This window comes from Artemia franciscana, chromosome 15 (genome assembly GCF_032884065.1).
Source record: "Artemia franciscana chromosome 15, ASM3288406v1, whole genome shotgun sequence".
In the NCBI taxonomy this organism is placed as follows: domain Eukaryota; kingdom Metazoa; phylum Arthropoda; class Branchiopoda; order Anostraca; family Artemiidae; genus Artemia; species Artemia franciscana.
This window is the reverse complement of record NC_088877.1, coordinates 24,273,420-24,290,280: the sequence shown is the minus strand read 5'-3', so window position 1 is coordinate 24,290,280 and position 16,861 is coordinate 24,273,420. Positions and strand designations below refer to the sequence as shown.

The window sequence follows — 16,861 nt, the reverse complement described above, 5'->3', positions numbered from 1 at the left end:
TTTCTGGGAGAAAGCAAAGGGTTAAAATATTTGAAAAAAATGGACAGGTATTCTTTTCAGAAGAAGTGGAAGTATTAAGTGGAGTGCCCCAGGGAACCATCTTGGGACCAACATTATTCAACATTTATATTAATGATGCACCAACCACAGTCAAAAATAAAATAAGTCTTTATGCTGAGGACTCCAAACTTATTGGACCTGTTGATACACCTAATAAGAGAGCCTCTATGCACAATGACCTATGGGTACTTTCCTTGTGGGCAACATAGTGGAGGCTTGAATTCAATGTAAATAAATGTCAAACAATCCCCTTTGGAAAGGAAAATGAGAAATGCCCTTATCATATGTTAGGGATAGACAGATCAAGACAGACTATCATCTTCTCTGAAGCAGAGAGACTTGGGGTTCATAGTTGATAAAGCATCAAAAATTCACTATGCACACACATACAGCTGTAGCCAAAGCACTCCAAACCCTTGGCATTATAAAAAGAACAATCCCTAGTAGGTCACCTATGGTGATGACTAATTATATAAGGCATTTGTCAGGCCTAATTTGGAGTTTGGCATACATGTTGCTAGCCTCCTCAACAAAGGTGACCAGCAGAAATTAGAAGCAGTTCAGAAATTGGCTACAAAAGCAATTGCAATATTTAAACTATTCATCCTGTCTAAAGAAACTGAAACTCCCCACTCTTGTCTACGTATGTTAATGGGGTGATATTATTATGATGCATAAGCTCCTGAATTCTAACTCTCCATTAAATAAGCCATTTCAACTTGACCAGCCTGCCAGAACTAGGGGGCATAGTTGGAAACTATATCAGAAGAGAGCTACCACTAGACTACACAATAACTTCTTCACTAACAAAATAGTGAGTTTGTGGAAATTGCTCACCAAAGAAGCAGTCACTACCCCCAGTACTGCTGCCTTTAAAAGGGCTGTTGATGGAGAATTATCATCAAAGCTGTGGCAAACTGAGGGGCATGCTGTTGAGATGTTCCAACCATCATCATCACTAACCAGCAATTCCATAGGATTTAATCCTTATTTTGCTGGACAATGAAATTTAGGGTAGGCTAATGATATAAGGCCTCAGCACCTGGGGTCTCATTATTTTTTTATTTTTTTTTGTATTTTCACTAATTCTTCTTTACAGATTAAACCTTCCTTGATATCCCAGGTATCACACACTGTTTTTCTCTCTATATCTTTTCTTGAACTCTCTCCTGGTTTTGCACATTCTCAAAATGATTTGCAAATACCTCTTTAATTCTTTTCTTATCACTAATTGTGGTCTCATTCCTAGCTTTAGCTAGGATAAGTCTAAATTGACTAATCTCTATATTATTTATCAACATGCCAATACAATATTTTACTATTACGCCATTTAACTGCATCTTCCAGATCCTTCAAAATTGTATCTATGGCCTCTACTTCACACCTCCAAGATTCATATTTTAATGTTTTCTCTACTTTCTTTCCATTCCTCTTATTTCTATAGCCTATGATCTATTATTCAGATAATTCTTGTCCAAGCCCCTCTGCCTCTATGTTAAATGTAAAGCATTTTCACTAATAGCCTATTCATAGGAGCATTCTTAACTTTCTTCCCTTAGATACTATCTGCAACTCACAAATAATAACAAAAGGACATTTTTTTCAATAGTAATTTATTCTTAGAAATAGCCTACAGCCTAGGCCTATTTTCAAACTTTTGGTTACTTAGAAATATAGGTCTATTTCTGGACTTTTGTATACTATGGAATGTTTTGAGGCATTTTAGTCCATTTAACAGCTCAAAATGTAATTTCCTCTAGAAGTCATTACTGAATTATGAAAGAATATAAGAAAGGCATCAAGTGATTGTAGGCTTTTCATCTTTATTGTGGCTGAATTACATGGAAAACCGCAATTTTTTCTAAACTTTATCCCTGACCCTGAAAGGCATTAAGTGATTGTAAGCTTTTCATCTTTATTGTGGCTGAATCACATGGAAAACTGCAATTTTTTCTAAACTTTAACCCTGACCCCCTCTAACATCCAGATATTGCCTGTACCCTGACATTTGTAGGCCTAGCCAATTTGCTGAGAAATTTGTATACACTGAATCTGCTACTGAATTGCTTGTTTCCATTCAGTCAATTTGAAGGAAACAGTCAAATATTCATATACTCGTTGTGTATAGATAACTTTAGGTATGCTATAAATTGTAACATTAAAGGGAGAGGAATAAAGTTTAATGTTTTGTCTTAAGAAATAATATCACTAAGCTAGTAGGCTAATTAAGAATCTCTAAAAGGAGTTTCTAGATTTATATAGTGTTTTATTCTGGATGGTAATAAAATACATATACATTCCAGAGATCGAATATTTTAGCAAAACAAGTTTCAAGTTTCTAATACTTAGAAAAATACATTACAGACGGAAAACCATGTTTTCAATTTTTGAAAAGTCCGCGATCGGATCAGTTTTTTTAACAGTCCGTGTCAGGATTCGATATAATTTTGGTAGGACTGTTTTCACTGCCTCATTACTCAATTCGACTATCTGTATTGGCTTTTTCTATAATTAGCCATGACTTGATGCCCACAACTATTCCATTTAAGTTCAAATGTATGGACGTATAATAGATAAATATATCTATTAACAAATGAACTAACATCATTTTTATACAATGCTAGTAAGGGGGATTAATACCAGAATTGTCTCTCATTCAATTCGACTATTTGTCTTGGCTTTTTCTGCAATTAAATAAAAAAAAACAAGTTTTTTTAACTGAAAGTAAGGAGCGACATTAAAACTTAAAACGAACAAATGTTACCCCGTATATGAAAGGGGCTGCTCCTTCTTCAAAGCCCTGCTCTTTGCACTAAAGTTTGGCTCTTTCTCTCAACTCTAGTTTTTAAAACAGTAAAAACTTTAGCGTAAAGAGCAGGGCGTTGAAGAAGGAGCAGTCCCTTTCGTATACGGGGTAATTTCTGTTCGTTTTAAGTTTTAATGTCGCTCCTTACTTTCAGTTAAAAAAAATGTTTTTTATTTAATTTCTGAACGTTTTTTAGTTAATCCATGTTTTGATTTCGGCTCTCCGCAGATGAATAATTAAAGCGAAATTTGTATATTTATTTATTTGGCTAAATGGCATTCCCATAATTTTGATCGAATGGTTTTGCGAAAAAAGGAGGGGAAGGAGGCCCAGTTGCTCTCCAATTTTTTGGGTACTTAAAAAGGCAACTAGAACTTTTAGTTTTTACGAACGTTTTCATTAGTAAAAGATATACGTAACTTACGATTTAGCTTACGTAACATACTTCTATGTTCGTATGTTTTTATTACGTATATGAGAAGGTTCGCCCACTCGTCATTACCTCGTCAATAACTCTTTGCATTAAAGCTTAAATTTTGTCTCCTGAATCACAAAGGCCGTAGAATAAATAGTTGAAATTACTAAAAATCCTTTAGCGTAAAGAGTGAGGTATTAGGAGGAGGTGAACCCCTTATATGCGTAAGATTTTCTGTTCGTTTTAAGTTTTAATGCTACTCCAAACTTCCAGTTGAAAAAAAAACTTTTTTATAATTATTTTCTCATTGTTTTTTTTTAAATAATGCTAGAAAATGCTGCGCCCCCTTTATGGAAATCTTCCTCCCCCATGACAAACTCCTCCATGAAAAATTCCCCCCACATATCCCCCTCTTCTCAACCCCCCCTCCAACCAAAAAATCCCCCTGAAAACGTATCTACATTTCCCAATAACCATTAATATATGTAAACACTGGTCAAAATTTGCAACTTGCAGCCCCTCCCACGGGGACTTTGGGGGAGTAAGTCGTCCCCAAAGACATAGTTATAAGGTTTTTCGACTGTTCTGAATAAAATGGCTATCTCAGAATTTTGATCCGACTACTTTGGGAAAAAAACGAGCGTGGGAGGGGGCTAGGTGCCCTTCAATTTTTTGGTCACTTAAAAAGGGCACTAGAAATTTTCATTTCCGTTCGAATGAGCCCTCTCGCAAAATTCTAGGACCACTGGGTCGATACGATCACCCCTGGGAAAGAAAAAAAAAAAAAAAAAATATACACGCATCCGTGGTTTGTCTTCTGGCAAAAAATACAAAATTCCACATTTCTGTAGATAGAATCTTGGAACTTGTAGAATGAGGTTCTCTGATACGCTGAATCTAATGGTGTGATTTTCATTAAGATTCTTTGACTTTTAGGGGGTGTTTCACCCTATTTTCTAAAATAGGGCAGGTTCGTAACTTTTGATGGGTAAGACTAAACTTGATGAAACTTACATATTTAAAATCATCATTAAAATGCAATTCTTTTGATGTAACTATTGGTATCAAAATTCCGTTTTTTAGAGTTTAGGTTACTATTGAGCCGGGTCGCTCCTTACTACAGTTCGTTACCATGAACTGTTTGATTAGCCATAACTTGATGCCCACAACTATTCAATTTTACTTCATAAAATCAAACATGACTTGATGCCCAAAACTATTTCATTTTAATTCAAAAATCAATGGACTCGGTCGAGGCTTGTCTTCATCAATATGTAAATTTTCTCATCCTTTCGGACAAGGCACAGCACATTGCTAAGTTCATAACGGTTCATAATAGAAAAATCTAAACAAATTCCAGACACCAGGTTCTCAACTATTCAGATTGAGTTTTGTAGATTAAAACATTTTGTCACCTCCAAAAAAAATGATTATTAACGAGCCATAAAATTAAACCATAAATATTTGTTAACATTCACGTTAGTAAAAAAAAAAGAGCATGAAAACTAACACAGCTTAAAAGCACTAACACTGCCCTCCAAACAAGAAGACAAAACAGTATTCGGGCCATCCAGATCCTATTTCTGTTTAAAAGGCCATAAAAATTTTTAAAAAGAAAAAAAATTTTAAATGCACTCTTTCTAGAAAGACGAAAGCAAACGATGATTCGTCCTTTTGTTTTTATTTTTCTAATCTTGTAGAAAACTAAGATAGAAAAACGATAAACACAAATTGGAAACAAAGGTTTTTAACGTTTTACTTTGAAATGTAATAAAGAACGGCTATAGACAAGGGAAATAAGCAGCAAAACAAATGCATGTAACATAATTGTATTATATGGCTTTTAAACACAATTCCAGTGTAATTACACTATAACTAAGGTCTGATGACAAACACTACTACTCCTTTAGCCTCTATTTTGATAGGCTGGCCAACCGTCAGTAAATCCAGCTTGTTTGAAACTTGTTTCAAGTTTGGTCAAAATCATGGAAGCCGCAATAATCGTTGAAAAATGATTTCATTAGTCTCTTATTGTTTCCTTGAGTAGAATAGAAGTTTGTTTCCTCTGAGGCTATATTTGAAAATGTAAAGGCAAGAAAGTTTTGATGTGTTAAACTTGGACACTGTTTGTTTGTCCTGTGGTCCTTCGTCCTTAAAGCGCGCTGTCAGTAATCCATGGGTAGCAATGTCACAGTTTCATCGTCATTGATATTCTCTGAGTGTTTCCACCATTGCTTTTCAATTGTACCAGTCAGACGCCTTGGCAACGAGTAATGTCCTAAAAAATAAAAAGTGTTGATTGAGTTTATTGACTTATACTTTTGAATTAAATATTACTGTACCATAATCAAATTGGATTTTTTTTTTTGTGTAGACGATAACCTCTTTATAAAACTCACGAGGGGATAAATGGATTTTTGTTAAGATCTCAGCTTTCAGATTCTCCTTTTTGTGGTTAAGTTGATCATTTGTTTTTACATCACTGACCAACTTTGCAATATTTTCCATCACATCTAAGCCTATGCAACCATTTACAGAGGGAGATGCTACGAACTAATTTCGGAATTAAGTGTCATTACATTCTCGAACATACATGCCGGTCATGAAATTTCACGATAAGGTTTTTTTTTACAAATTTTAATAGGCCTGATTTATCACGAAAGCCTCATTCCAGTTTATTTATTGCTATCTGTATTTTATTAGGGAATGGCTTTAATTTTAGTTAATAAAAGAAGAATAGACAAGTTTTTTGTTTTATTAGAAATGATCCCTTCCCTATTTAGCCATTATAAGGAATAATAAGAACTTACTACTGCAGCTAGTTTTTTCGTTCTTAACTTGGTCAGACAGAGTAAGAATTATTCCTTAACAAAACGAGACAAGTTTGTTGATTCCCTTTCAGTTAACAAAAGACAACATCATTCCTTTAAAAAATGTAGAAAATGATGGATGAGCTGGAATGATGGTTTTCTGATAAAAAAACCTATTGTGTCCATTTTTTAAAAGACAAAACACTCGAGTACCTGTTTTAAACTCGCATTTTACTCTTTTAATGGCTTAGAGTTGTACTTCATCAAAAAAAAAAAAAAAAAAAATTGTAAGTTGGTTTTGTAAGGCATTTAACACTAGCTAATTTCTCGGCTCATGGTCCTCAAATAAATAAAAGATCTAAATAAAGCTCCAGAGGAGAGTAAATAGTTATTTGCCGTCAAAGTATTAAAGTTTTACCAATGCATTAACTAAGAGCCACCTTGTTGGTTCAGGTGTAAGTATGTTCAGCTGGTCTGTATGGTAAAACTCTTTGAAATCTTAACTCATTTTGCACCATCTAAAAGTAGATTTTTCAATCTTCAAGAATTATTCCATTATTTTTAGGATGGTCGCCTAAAATATTCGAAACCAATACTAAAACATGTGGAATAGAATGGATAGTGCTCATGCGTGTATTGGAAAATACAAATTGTACTGTCTCTAACTGTGTTCTTTTGCTCAAGACAAAGTCCCTAAAAGACCACAGACAACTGTCATAGATATATAAGTCTATTTTCACAACCATGAGCATGGTACAATAACATAAACGAAAGGCACAAATAACATAAATTTGATCAGCGATCATCATAAAACACTTAAATGAAACACTGCGTTAACCTAATACGAGTATTGAATACTTGAACAAAAGGTCATTGAAAAAAACACTTTACACTCGGAAAAATACATAAATGAAACATTACATTTACTTTATACCAAGATGTTTTTTTCTTTTATATGACGAAGTTTCCAGATACGTTGCTACTCTAAAAATAAACTGAGGCGACGTACTGTTTAAAACACCTGGAAGTATCAACTCATTATTTCCAAATATCCCTTCCCTTATCGTAGAGAGCCCCTGGCACCAGCTTAAGCAATGCACTAAATAATCCTCTTTAACTCTGTAAAGCGGGCAAGTATATTTGTCTTCATTGGAACATCTTTCATAGAAACAAAATTAACATAAAAGAGGCAAAAGAATTTTTCGACATGCAAGACAACCGAATATTCGCGAAAACTCTCCTTTCTCATGGAAGAAGGTGACAAACTGAGCTTTTGACAAGTAATTTGTTAAGAACAGATATTTATAAAAACGAGAAGTTAATAATTTAGTACAGAAATAAAATGTCCATCAATACTGCACACAACCAAGCAGGAATCCTGATTCATGCTGGAGAACAGTAAGTAGACTAATGCTGTAATTCGTGCATTTGGTGTTTGCCTAGCCAGGCTATTGGTGGGTTTCTAAGTTGTAAAATCTACCAAGTAGTTGATGAAGGAAGAGGAAAAACCTATTCAAATAGCTAATAACCATTTTAATAACGTAAACTCTGACCTATTTGCCTAGTCTCTATGCCACCTAACTGTACAGCTGGCCAAAAACATAGGCCTACTAAGGAGAAAATATTATCTAGCTACTTCGTTTAGGAAATCCTGTTTCTTGTTTCTAGGGTTTAGCCTAAAAATACTATGTAACCTACATCTTAGGTCATTAGCCTACCTAGGCTATTTAAAATTTTGCATGAACATCCTAACTTTAGTTATAGTTTCCAGTCTATTTTTAAGTGACACTACTTTTCTTATATAGGCTAATTCCTAGGCTATCTCCTAAAAATAGGAGATAGCCTAAATATAGGCTAAGCCTATCTCCTATAAATATAGGCTCCTAAAAATAGGAGATAGCTGTATTGGCATTTTACCTATAAATTTAAGATGTAGCCTAGATTTACTAATTTTTAATCACCTAGCCTACCTTATAAATCAGGATTAAGAAAAAATATTAGGCTAAAACATTTTTCTGCCTCATTTAAGCAGTAGGCCTTAGTTCATTTTCTCAAGGTTTTACATTTAGGCTATATTTCCATCATTACACTTACAAAGTTTACATCATCATCACTAACCTGCAATTCTTCTAGATTTAATTCTTGTTTTGCTGAACAGTGCAATTTAAGGTAATAGCCTATGACAAAAAAGATAACATTCTAGTTTAGCTATTTTTGAAATCTTTGATGAAAATGTCAGCAAAATGAATGAACTTTCAGAGGTTTTGAAGGTAAATTCTAGAACAGCTGGTTTTTGCTATCTTGGAAAGGGGTTAGGTTAGGAAAATTAAACCTTCAGGGCTAAATCTAGAGGTTAAAGTATGTTCTGGGAAGGTATTTTGAAGTACCACCACTCCTTCTCCCCTTAGAAGGCACTGGCCTTTGATGAACTTTAAAAATCTGTGTGTTATAAAAGTAAAGCCTTACTAAACAGATCTTCTGCTTAAATGAAATACAGGAAAAGTATTTTTAGCTTCATAACTTTGCTCTACAAAACATTTCCTAAATTTAGAAGAAAAAACTTGTGGATATGACTTATAATTCTACCCAAATAACAGAAATTACATTTTCAACATTAAAACCAGAGAAAAAAAACTGAAAAGTAAGGGATAATGTTATTTTGTCAAAATTCCAATAGGTATAGCCTGTCCAGTAGTTAAATCTCCATGATCTAGAAATCAGAAGAGGGTTACCATAATAGTTTGGCAATACATTCCCAGAGTATATTTTTGACCCTGGATTTATTACTAAAAGTCTTGGCTTCCTAATCTAACCACTTTTCAAGATATCAAAAAGTAGCTTGTCTAGAATTTTACTGTTTTGCAAGTTCAGGGTGCAAGATTAGGTTTGAAAATAAATACAAAGAAGACTAAGTCACTGAGACTAGGAATAAGTAAACAACAAGAGGTGATGTTTGGTAATGAGAAGATCAATCAAGTAGACAGCATCACTTACCTTGGTAGTATTATTAGTAAATACAGTGAGTGTGGTGAAGATGTTAAAAATAGAATAGCTGTGTTTTTTTTTCCTTCAAAATTGTCCAAACATCTTATAACAATGCCTCTGGGGGTTTGGATTGAGATTTATAATAGCTAGCAGCATGAATAAGTTTCTATACAAAGAAAGACTACATAGTTTGAAGCTGCCAACACTGACATACCAAAGGAAAAGGGGTGATATGGTTTTAACCAAAAAAAAATCCTTTCTAAAAACACACTTCCTGGTCTCTCTACACAGCCATTCAATTCTGGTATTAGAGGACATTCAATGAAGCTTCCCATGCAGCATTCCATGAGTAGACATAGAAGTCATTTCTTCAGCCAAAGAGTCATCAATCTGTGGAATCAACTGTCTGAGGAAACAGTTTCTGCAACTTCAACCAACACATTCAAATCCCACCTTGATAAGGTAATACAATTGGGAAGCTGCAGTCCTCCACAAGAGTCTAGATCAACAACCACAATCTATACCCAGCCTTACAAGCTCTGCTCTCTGTTGGGGCATAATATAGTTTTTGTATTTTTTAAGTTGAATGAAGAAAAAGTTGAAGTACAAAACAGATTTTTTTTTTTCATCACTGGAGCATCACAAGGATGGAAAATCCTTATACTACTACAAGCTGTGATTTAAGGTAATAACCTGGGGGTATTTATTGAAGGGGTCATTGTTTAAAATTTGGAGGAGGCTCATTTGATTAGAAATTAAAAGTTCTGATGCCTTTTCTGCTTCTCTCTAATCACCTACCAGTCATATTGATTAGTGCCTTGACTAAAAGTGTTTGAGGATGATTAATGGCCCTGTTGCACACAAAGACTTCCTGGAAGAAAAATAAATTAAATTTAAAAATATAAAAACTGGCCATACTCTGATTAAATATTTAACATATACTAATCTCTAGGATAGCATATTAGATATATATGCTCACATAATTGCTCAGTGCTGCCAAAAAAAATTCTAGTACAGTCTATCAAACCAAAAGGCCTAAAAAGAACAAAAGTTGACTGTTTGAAGGCAGTCAGATTTGATTTAGAATCCATTTTCCTGCTATTTTTCATGGTTATAATATTAGACAGATTTGACTTCCTCAATTCCCTATGAACTCTACAACTGCCAATCCAGCTTTAGATTATTCATTGAACCTCCTCTTACAACTTAGACTTTTCTTTGTCAGTTTCATCTTTCAGTTCTTCTGCTTTCAATGATCCACATTCATCCTTCTATGTAGTTTTATAAGTAGTTGATTTGGCAGTTCAGTATGAATCAGATCTGGTTGGACTCAGTTAATCCATTTTTCTTAAAAAGGCTGACTTGTCCTCCACTACCCTCTTATGGCTTAAACATATGTAAAGAAACTTCAGCTTTTAATAATAAGCATTTTGACATAGCAAGTCATATACTGCTCAAGAAAATGTTTATTTCAAAGGTTCCACAAGAGAATTTCATACAAGGTGTACCACTTGCTACACAAACTCAAAATCAATTACAAACACTGTACTGAACCCTAGGGTTCAGTACAGAATGTCTACAAACAAATAAGTATGCTGCCAGCTTCTGGACTGTGATGGTTATATACACTCTTATTTAATTTAGGCTGCAACATGGTAAAAATCATTCACAATGTTGGAATAGTTTTTTGTAAGATCTCTCATTAAAAATATCAAAGATACTACAAAGTAAATAAATCTACTAGGCTAAATGTCTAGCAGTTTTAGCCATCCAGTTTTCAACCCCAGAGGTATCTAGTGACAAAGGAAGAAGACAAAATTGGTATCATATAGTGGTAGTTGTAGTAGTAGGAGCAGTTGCAACAGTAGTAGTGTTATATCAGTACTAATATTAACAGTAGTGGCATGTACATTTTGCTTTTTGGTCAGCAGTTGAACATCCCCCAAGGAAGGCAGCATGTGTGTAAATTACCCCCTTAGGCATAGAAACAAAATTGAAAAAAGACCGTTTTGTGCAGGAATGGGTTCAAAACTTTTTTCAATCAACTAAGACTTGTAATACTTTTCTTCTGCCCAGTTACTTGACTTTGACTGCTAAAATTACTGAACTAAACAAAGAGTATTTCAGACTTAGGGTGGGATTTTAGGCCTGCTTCTTTCTATAATTTGAAAGATTAATTATTTTAAATGATTTCTGAATTTTTTTTCGTTTTTATTTCATAATGATTTAAGCATAAGGGTTACATCATTATAGGATTATCATTATAAATGAAGAATGTAATAAAAACACTGTATCAAGTTGTAAGACAGTACAGGAGTGTAAATAGGACAGAAGGAGGTTAGAGGAAACCAACAATAGTGAGGCAAGTCTGTGAAAGTCAGGATGACCTGCAAAAGGTTGGAGGAGATTGAAAGGGATTTTCTAGTTATTTAAAACATGTTAAATGTATGTATCTCACAGGGATTAAGGGTAGGAAATTTGCTTGTGAAATAATTTATAAAGTCATTCACTTGGTAGCTCTGAGGTAATTCTTTGGGTCTTTTTTCCCTCCTACGAGCCTCTATATCTCAGTTAGGCTACTTGCAAGATTACGCCTCTGGCTCCTTACTTTCAAGCTCATTTAAAGCCACTTCTATTCACAGGTCTACCCATCCTATCAGGCTTGCTTGAGGAATATTTAGATTTTCTAATGTTTTTTTTTCTTGGACAAACCATTGTGAATCATTATCAAAGCTTGTATAATTGCATGCCCATATGTTAAGCCCCTGGTTTACTTTCTTAGATAAGTTTTTTCAACCTGAAACAGAATTAGTTATTTTGATGTGGGTGTAGAACAGATTTTCATCATGGACACATATATCATGGATACTATGTCCACATTACCATGGTCATCAGTATTTGTGGTACTTGTATGATATACACCCTATCTAATGTTCTTCTAATATATTTCTAATATATGGCATTCAATCCTAATGAAATATACAATAGTAAGATAAAAATATAATACTTCAGAAACAAATTTGGGCTATATATTTGCACTTTTGGGGGTGGTAGTGAAAGCAAAGTATTGCAGATCTGCATGCCTAATGTGTGCAACGATTGTGATTAATGCATTTATTTAACCCAAGCTCTTATAAAGAAAAAGCAATATAAGCAAACATAGCACACACAGCAAGAATAAACACAAGCACTAGCAAAGCAAAGCAATCATAATCACTACATCTCCCTTCTTTTCACTTTAAACTAATTGGTTCACAATACACCAGTACTGCACCATATCATCACTATCTGAGATATCACTAAATTTATTTACATCCCGAGAAGGCGCTAGGCTCGCTTCTCTATTGTGTGTTCTAAGTGTAACACTCATAAGGTTTGTTACACTAGTAAAATCTACTATCACACTTAACATTTTTATTTATTTATTTTTTTTTTTACAAGTACGAGAAGGCGCTAGGCTCACTTCTCTCATATGTACTCCTGGTATACACATTGCATACTTTTCACTTCACACAACTATTTACAGGTTCAATCTCTTTGGCAGGTTGATCACTCTTGTGGATCGTGTTCTTGCACTGACTTGGGGGAGAGGTGCTGCTCCACATGGCTGAATTGAGGCTTCAGATGAGGTGAGCTCTGTCTCCATTCAGTCTAGTGGTGCTGAGGAGTGCAGCGGTGATCTGCTGAGCTGATTTCCAGGTGGTGACAGTGATTTTTGAGCTGGAATTTCTTTGTTTGGAGTAGAGAATGGGGTTGAAGATATGACAGTTGGCCCATCAAGGTCTCTAGTCTCCAAGTCAATGCCAAGGCGGCTTGAGAGGTGAACTCTATTCCGTCTTATGACAGACCCGTCGTCTGTCTCAACTATGTAGGATCGAGGGGCCTCAGACTGGGCAATTACTCTTGCTGGGCTCCATTTGCCACCCAGAGTCTTCTGCACGTATACTGATTTCACTACTTCTACTGACGGAAGAGGCCTAGACGTCGCATCATACTGACACTTCTGTTGTCTCTGGAGAGCTGTGCATTTTTCCAAAAACTTGCGATTGCTGACCACTTTCTTTTTTAGGAGGTCAGTGGTACATGGCAGAAGTGTCCTCAATTGACGACACATCAGAAGCTGGGACGGCAAGGCTAGTCCGTCCACAGGTGTGTTCCTGTATTTGAGCAGTTCCAAGTATGGGTCTTCACCGTTTTCTGATGCCTTTGTCATGAGGCTCTTTGCTGTCTGGACAGTCTTTTCCAGAAGGCTGTTGGACTGGGGGTAGATTGGACTTGATGTTCTGTGAGTGAATCCCCATGTCCTGGCAAAATCTTGGAATTCAACCAAAGAGTACTGAGGGCCATTGTCAGATATTAGTATAGATGGGATTCCATATCTGGCGAAATGGGATTTGAGTTTGGAGATGACGGCCTTTGATGTAGTGGAGCTGAGTTTGTCTACTTCAAAAAAATGGCTATGATAGTCCACTGTTACAAGATAGTCATTATTGTTGAGCGTAAATAGGTCGGATGCGACATTTTGCCAAGGAAGACATGGTATTTCGTGTGACTGATCATAGGTTCTCTTTGGTTTGATGGCATGTTTCTAGCACATGTTTGGCAACTACGAACATACTGCTCAATGTCTGCATTCTGGCCAGGCCAATAAACCAGCATTCTTGCTCTTTGCTTGGTCTTTTCTACTCCAAGATGAGCAGCGTGGAGTTGTCTCAGGATGTCTGGCTGTAATATCTTGGGTATGACCAATCTCTTGCCTTTGAAGATGATCCCTTTGTTTGTTGACAGTTTATGCTGGATATTCCAGAATGGACGTGCCTCTGACCAGCATGTTTTTCTGCTTTTCGGCCAGCCTTCATGGATTGTTTTCGCCAGAATCCTGAGTTGCCTATCTTTGGAAGTTTCTTCCTGGATTCGTAGGATTTTCTCATCAATTACAGGAAGATGTCTAGAAATCTGATGAACATACACGTCTATTTCTGTTGCTAGTTTCTCATCGATATCCAGAGAGTGGAGACGAGAAAGAGCGTCGGCAATTGGTATTTCTGAACCTGGCCGGAATTGCAGATGAAAAATAGCATTCTCTACCCTTGGTGTGGTTATTAACAGAAGCTTTCTGATTTCGGAAGCTATTCTGGCTTGGACCACGTGTGATTGCATCAACTTCCTGCTTGATAGATATTGATTTACTACCACTGAATTATTTTAGCTGAGCCTGGGTTGTTTTGTAGGTTCTACATCTTGACACTACACTCTCAAGAGTTAATGAGTCACCTTCCACTAACAGTTTCTCTCAAACAGCTTGGTTTTGAATTCCACAGACAATTCAGTCACGAATCATTTCATCTTGTTCTGTGTACAGACATGGTTTGGCCAATGTTTTTAATTCTGTGATGTACCTTTTAATACTTTCGTTTTCTAACTGGTCCCTCTTCTGGAAGATGTATCTTGCAGACACAGTGTTTTTCTTTAGGCTTGCATAGTCTATAAAGTATTTGATAAGGGGTTCAATTTTGTTGGCTTCACTCTTTTCCATTTCGAAAGTATTGAAGATCTCTCGTCCCTTTTCTCCCATCCAGATAAGCAGGTAGGCACACTGAGATTTTTCTGTCTTTTCTGCCAGCGGTCCTATAAGCATCAACTGAGCATGCTGTTCAAATCGATTCCATTCATCTGCCAAGGAGGTGGCATCCCAGTTGATGGATGGCTGCTGGACTTCCATAGTGCTGTTATATTTCAATGCCAAGATCCCACTTCTGACACCATGCAACGTTTGTGATTAATGCATTTGTTTAACCCAAGCTCCTATAAAGAAAAAGCAATATAAGCAAGCATAGCACACACAACAAGAATAAACACAAGCACTAGCAAAGCAAAGCAATCATAATCACTACAATGTGTTAGGAACAATTATTCTGCATATTATGTAGTAAAAATTGTATTCTAACTTCACACTCTCCAAATACTTTACCCCCGCCCTCTTAATTTGAAAATTTATAGCCCAAATTATATATTTTCCATCTATTCTATAACTTCTCTTTATCTTGTCTTATGCTAAGCTAAAAAAAAAAAAATCCATTGTGTTGTAATGTGTCAATGAATGAACAACTTGAAGTAGGGTGTTTATCATATAAGTACCATGTTGATATTGTCCCCAAGACAATTTCAATAAAATCATTTAAAATATACCCACTCTATGAAACGCCACCTAAATTGTAATTAACCAGTTCCTAACCTAAGTAGCGCTCACTTGAACTTAGCTTAAAAGTTATCTGCAACTATTAATACTTGCTGACAATTTTAATTCAATTAAAACCAAGGAATTTACTTTGTCTATGAATATTCCAAATTTATACTCTCGGGAGAGAATTTATAATCCAAGCAGCAGAAGCTATTAATCACATGTCTATCCCCTATGTTACCTATTTTGGTTACAATGAAGTTTAACCTTAAGTCTTCTGGAGTGCATGGGAAAGGGGTGCCCATTTTGCCCTGTGCTTCCATACCTCAAATTATACATAGCCCTATCCAATGAATTTTCCATTTGCTGACATCTTCCAATTGATATAATAGTGATAATGTCCAAAAACTGTGTTGGTCAAGATTGTTAACTGATCCCAACTAGACTAGTCCTAACTGTGGGCCAGTTTCCAAGTCTCTAAACCTATGTACATCATATCCAAGATTAGGAGCCTGTTTTCCATGCTTGGGAAAGATAAATTTTGATCAAAATGTTTGTCTGAAATTAGGCACTCTCTGAGTGATATACATCTTATCCTAATATTGGGATGTTAGTTTAACACTTCTATTCTCCTGAAGGAAATGCTACAAAATTGAAGTTAAGGACACTCATTAAACAAGAAGCAGGATAAAAAGAATCACTTCAGAAAATCAATAAGTGTATGTAATATAAGATATATGTGCTGGTTAGGGGAGGGGTAAGGGGAAGCAAATTACATTTAGGAATGATATGAGTAAGATAAGATAATATTTATTTGCAAAAGACTATCACAAGCTCTATAGAGCCGAATTCGCTTTATATGTCACTAAAAGCTAAAAAAAAAAAAAATAAAAAAAAAAAAAAATAATCAAAACAGTACATTAAGTCAGACACTTAAAATTAAAAGGAATTAAAAAAAGCAAAATCATCAAAGATAAAGGGTAAATCAGTAAACTTAACAATTAAATTACAAAAACATTGCCGTAAATAAAAAAGAATAAAAACGGCAGTAGAGGAAAAGGGGAATTTGGCAATTACATAATCATGAATTATTATTAAGGTGTTCCAGAATAAAGGGTATAAAACTTTTGCGAAACCTTTCTGTAACAACATGGATCGGAGAGTAAGTTGGGATTGCTAAGGAGGCTGACTGGGGGAGTCGGAGTCTAATGGGATTGTGAAAATCAGGGAGTAAGTCCTCAGTACAGGGATTGGAAATGACTGATTTAGCAAAAAGCAGGCAAATTTTTTCCCTCCTTTCTTTTAAGGTGGTAATGCGCGCAGCTTTAAGGAGGAAGGAGTATGGAATTTTGCCTTCTCTGTAAATGATCCTGAGCGAACGCTTTTGGACTGACTCGATTTTGTCACTAAGTTCTTATCTTATTAATAGCTTCTGCTGCTTGGATAAGAATGTTTTTGCTTTTAGAATGTTTTAAAGTAGTTTTCCAGATTTTCAAATTCTTGAAATTCCTTATGAATAGTGAAAGTAAGTTGTTAACTGATACCCATGTTGGTGCACAGTTCTTTGGCAATTATTTGGGTGGTTTACCTCTTCTGAAGAAATC

General features: G+C 35.4%; 2 protein-coding genes across 2 annotated transcripts in view; one reads left to right on the top strand and one right to left on the bottom strand.

Annotated features, from left to right (window-relative positions):
- LOC136036225 (evolutionarily conserved signaling intermediate in Toll pathway, mitochondrial-like) overlaps positions 1-2,510 on the bottom strand; it is a 28,670-nt gene extending 26,160 nt beyond the window's left edge. Inside the window, exon 1 of the mRNA XM_065718322.1 lies at positions 2,423-2,510. The gene's annotated coding sequence lies outside the window, so the exon portion shown is untranslated. The remainder of the gene's footprint in view (positions 1-2,422) is intronic.
- Positions 2,511-7,321: 4,811 nt separating this feature from the next.
- The window catches only part of LOC136036226 (WW domain-binding protein 2-like), a 32,945-nt gene continuing 23,405 nt past the window's right edge, over positions 7,322-16,861 (top strand). Inside the window, exon 1 of the mRNA XM_065718323.1 lies at positions 7,322-7,489. Within this exon, the coding sequence (XP_065574395.1) occupies positions 7,434-7,489 (56 nt within the window). The 5' untranslated portion in view covers positions 7,322-7,433. The remainder of the gene's footprint in view (positions 7,490-16,861) is intronic.